The sequence below is a fragment of the Pezoporus occidentalis genome, unplaced genomic scaffold (genome assembly GCF_034315485.1).
Source record: "Pezoporus occidentalis ecotype Australia unplaced genomic scaffold, CSIRO_AGI_Poc_V1 ctg27, whole genome shotgun sequence".
Classification (NCBI taxonomy): domain Eukaryota; kingdom Metazoa; phylum Chordata; class Aves; order Psittaciformes; family Psittacidae; genus Pezoporus; species Pezoporus occidentalis.
The window spans coordinates 989,034-992,217 of record NW_026914611.1 but is presented as its reverse complement, the minus strand read 5'-3'; the positions used below and the strand labels follow the sequence as shown (position 1 = coordinate 992,217).

General features: G+C 46.5%; 1 protein-coding gene across 1 annotated transcript; it reads left to right on the top strand.

Moving 5' to 3' along the window:
- The first annotated feature begins 558 nt into the window (after positions 1 to 558).
- LOC134166667 (MLV-related proviral Env polyprotein-like) lies at positions 559 to 2,949 on the top strand. The gene is made up of 2 exons (XM_062624538.1): positions 559 to 996; positions 1,078 to 2,949. Exons 1-2 carry the CDS (start codon positions 559 to 561, stop codon positions 2,947 to 2,949), a joined length of 2,310 nt encoding a protein of 769 aa, XP_062480522.1.
- Positions 2,950 to 3,184: the final 235 nt, after the last annotated feature.

Below are 3,184 nucleotides of genomic sequence, written 5' to 3'. Positions count from 1 at the left end.
CTGTTTCCAGAAGAACATCTCAACATAGTGACTGACTCAATGTTCGTAGCCAAGCTTTGCTTGGCCATGTCAGGGCCAGGTGTATCAACATCCACAATAGCTTTAATGCTGGAAGAAGCACTTCTGTCTCGCAAAGGTACCATATCCGTCATCCATGTCAACAGCCATGACCCAATCAAAGGGTTTTTTCAGACTGGCAATGACAAAGCCGATGCTGCAGCAAAAGGACTGTGGACGCTAAAAGATGCTCATCAACTGCACGAGTCTCTCCACATTGGAGCTAAAGCGCTGGAGAAGAAATGTGAAATCTTGATCACTGATGCAAAACACATAGTGGCCACAGGTCCCCACTGTCAGAAACTACCGCTATGGTCCAGCGGAATCAATCCCAGAGGTCTAAAAGCCTCCGAACTGTGGCAGACAGATTTTACCCTTTGCCCATTATTAAAACCCTGAGCATGGTTAGCAGTAACAGTAGACACATACAGCGGAGTGATTATAGCCTCACAGCATCTCAAAACCAACTCTAAAGCAACAATCCAACATTGGTTAACAGCTATGGCATGGCTTGGTATTCCCAAGCAAATCAAAACGGACAACGGTCCAAACTTTGTCTCCGCGTCAGGCCGGGCATTCGCACAAAAATGGGGTATTACCCTAATACAAGGTATCCCATACAATAGCACAGGGCAAGCCATAGTTGAACGAGCAAATCAGACTTTGAAATCTAAAATAGAAGTGCTGGCAAAAACAGAAGGCTTCTCTAGCACTGTTCCCCCGGGAGATCAAGCACGCTTGCTAGCCACTGCCCTATTAGCGCTAAACCAATTTCCCAGGGGGGAAGAGGCGAATAGCCCCACTCAAAAACACTGGGCCACTCGAGCAATGGATGAAGGTTCGTTAATCATAGTCAGGAATGAGCTAGGAGAGTGGGAACAAGGGTGGAGACTAGTTCTTACTGGGAGAGGGTATGCCGTGGTCAAAAAGGACGGAATCGTTAAGTGGTGCCCACTTAAGTCCATTAAACCAGACCTTCAGAAACAAAACTAACAAAACTTTGAGTCTTTCTCTCCACAGGATCCCATCATCGGACGTCCTCGCAACTCATACGCTCCAATACCGAGAGAAGATGACAAGTCCGCAGATATCCCTTCCATACCCGAAAATCCTGAGCAGATGAAATCCGGGCAACGGCAACATGATCCCTGCAGACAAGGATGGCGACATCTTTGTGTGCTCTTCGCCTTACAGCTCGTCGCTACCACACAAGCGGTACCAGAACCCCACCCCCATCAGCCTTTCAAGTGGACCTTACTCCGATTTGAGAGACAACAGGTTATCGCAACCCAAATAACACCGGGAGCACCAAGCTTTAATGCTACCTTATGTCAGCTTGTCCCGAGACCCCGATGCTGGGAATACCTGGGATTCTATATGTGCCCTAGTTCGAATCCTAGAAAGGGATATTGTAACCACCCTAATCAATATTACTGCAGCTATTGGGGTTGTGAAACCATAGCCCCTGGTTGGATACCGGGTAGTGGTATAGACAGGTACCTAAAGGTGCAATGGGGTCCATATGGGTGCAAACCACCACAAGGGTGGGGAGGACGTGGAAAATGCAAATACCTCTTCTTAAATGTCACCAGCCCTGAAGACGTAGGATGGATAATTGGAAGAGTGTGGGGAGTGAGGTATACGGAACCAGGGACAGATAAGGGTGGTTTAATTCTCACAAAAAAGGAAGTGGTCCCAAATGATCCGCTGCCAGTAGGCCCTAACCAGATACTAGCTGATGATTTGGCTAAAGGAACAATGGATAGTACAACAAGAATTACTAAAATAGACAATATAGCGATAACTCCTGAAATGAAGACTACTCGAGTCACCCAAATTCCTGATGAAACCCTTCGGAATAACTCAACCCCTAACGAAACCCCTGAAATTAATCCCCTTTTGAAAATGATGCAAGCTAGCTACCAACTGCTGAACAAGACTAACCCAAACCTTATGGAGCATTGTTGGCTATGCTACAGCATAACACCACCCTACTATGAGGCTATAGGAATAGACGACGCACCCTTACGAGTAAATGGTACGAATCCGGCCCAGTGCGCTTGGGACACAGAAAAACAAGGGATTACATTAGCACATGTGACGGGAAGTGGTACATGTATAGGTACAGTCCCTAAACACAAAAAACAACTATGTGCTAATGTGACACAGTCCAAAACCCCTGCACAGTGGCTAGTACCGGCCAATAATGCCAAATGGGTTTGCTCCATTATGGGAGTTACACCCTGTCTGTCGTTAGACAAATTTGATGAATCCTCAGAATATTGTGTCCAAGTAACTATAGTTCCTAAGATCTTCTACCATTCCGAACAATGTTTCTATGAGTCACAAACCACTCCAGAACACCACCGGTCAAAACGGGAACCCTTTACAGCATTGACAATAGCCGCTCTCCTGATCATGGGGGGTGCGGGATTAGACACAGGGGTGGCATCCTTAGTGCACCAACACAAAGAATTTACCGCCCTAAGCATGGCAGTGGATGAAGACCTAGCTAGACTAGAACAATCTATCAGTGCATTAGAGAGTTCGCTTAGATCGTTATCTGAGGTCGTGCTACAGAATCGAAGAGGGTTAGACCTAGTGTTCCTGCGACAAGGGGGAGTATGTGCAGCTCTGAAGGAAGAATGTTGTCTGTACGCCGATCACACTGGCATAGTGAGAGATACTATGGCCAAACTACGGGAGAGACTAGAAAAACGAAAAAGGGAACGGGAGGCGGAACAGAATTGGTTCACATCCTGGTTCACCAGCTCACCGTGGCTTACCCCTGTGATATCTACCCTGCTAGGGCCGGTTACAACAATCCTGATAGCATTGATTTTTGGACCCTGTATATTGAATAAGCTCATAGAACGCCAACAGTTGCTTTAGGAATGTTCTTGTTCAGAATTTTTGGTCTATCCCCAGTTATACCTTGTCATTCTCTGCTATCACCTGTTTCACGTGCCTTGCCCGATGGGCTCTGCATCCCTATTTCAAGCATATATTCCATTTGCAGGAACTGTTCTCAATGTTGTGTGAAAGCATCAACCATATACTGTTGTTACACCCAGTTAGTTTTATTAAGCATAGGGAGGGGGGAAATGTAGGTAGTTAGGGCCTGGCG

Coding starts and splice junctions, on each gene's coding strand:
- LOC134166667 (XM_062624538.1), top strand. CDS start 559: ATGGCATGGCTTGGTATTCCCAAGCAAATCAAAACGGACAACGGTCCA. Junction 997..1,077: donor TGGTCAAAAAGGACGGAATC/GTTAAGTGGTGC, acceptor TTCTCTCCACAG/GATCCCATCATCGGACGTCC.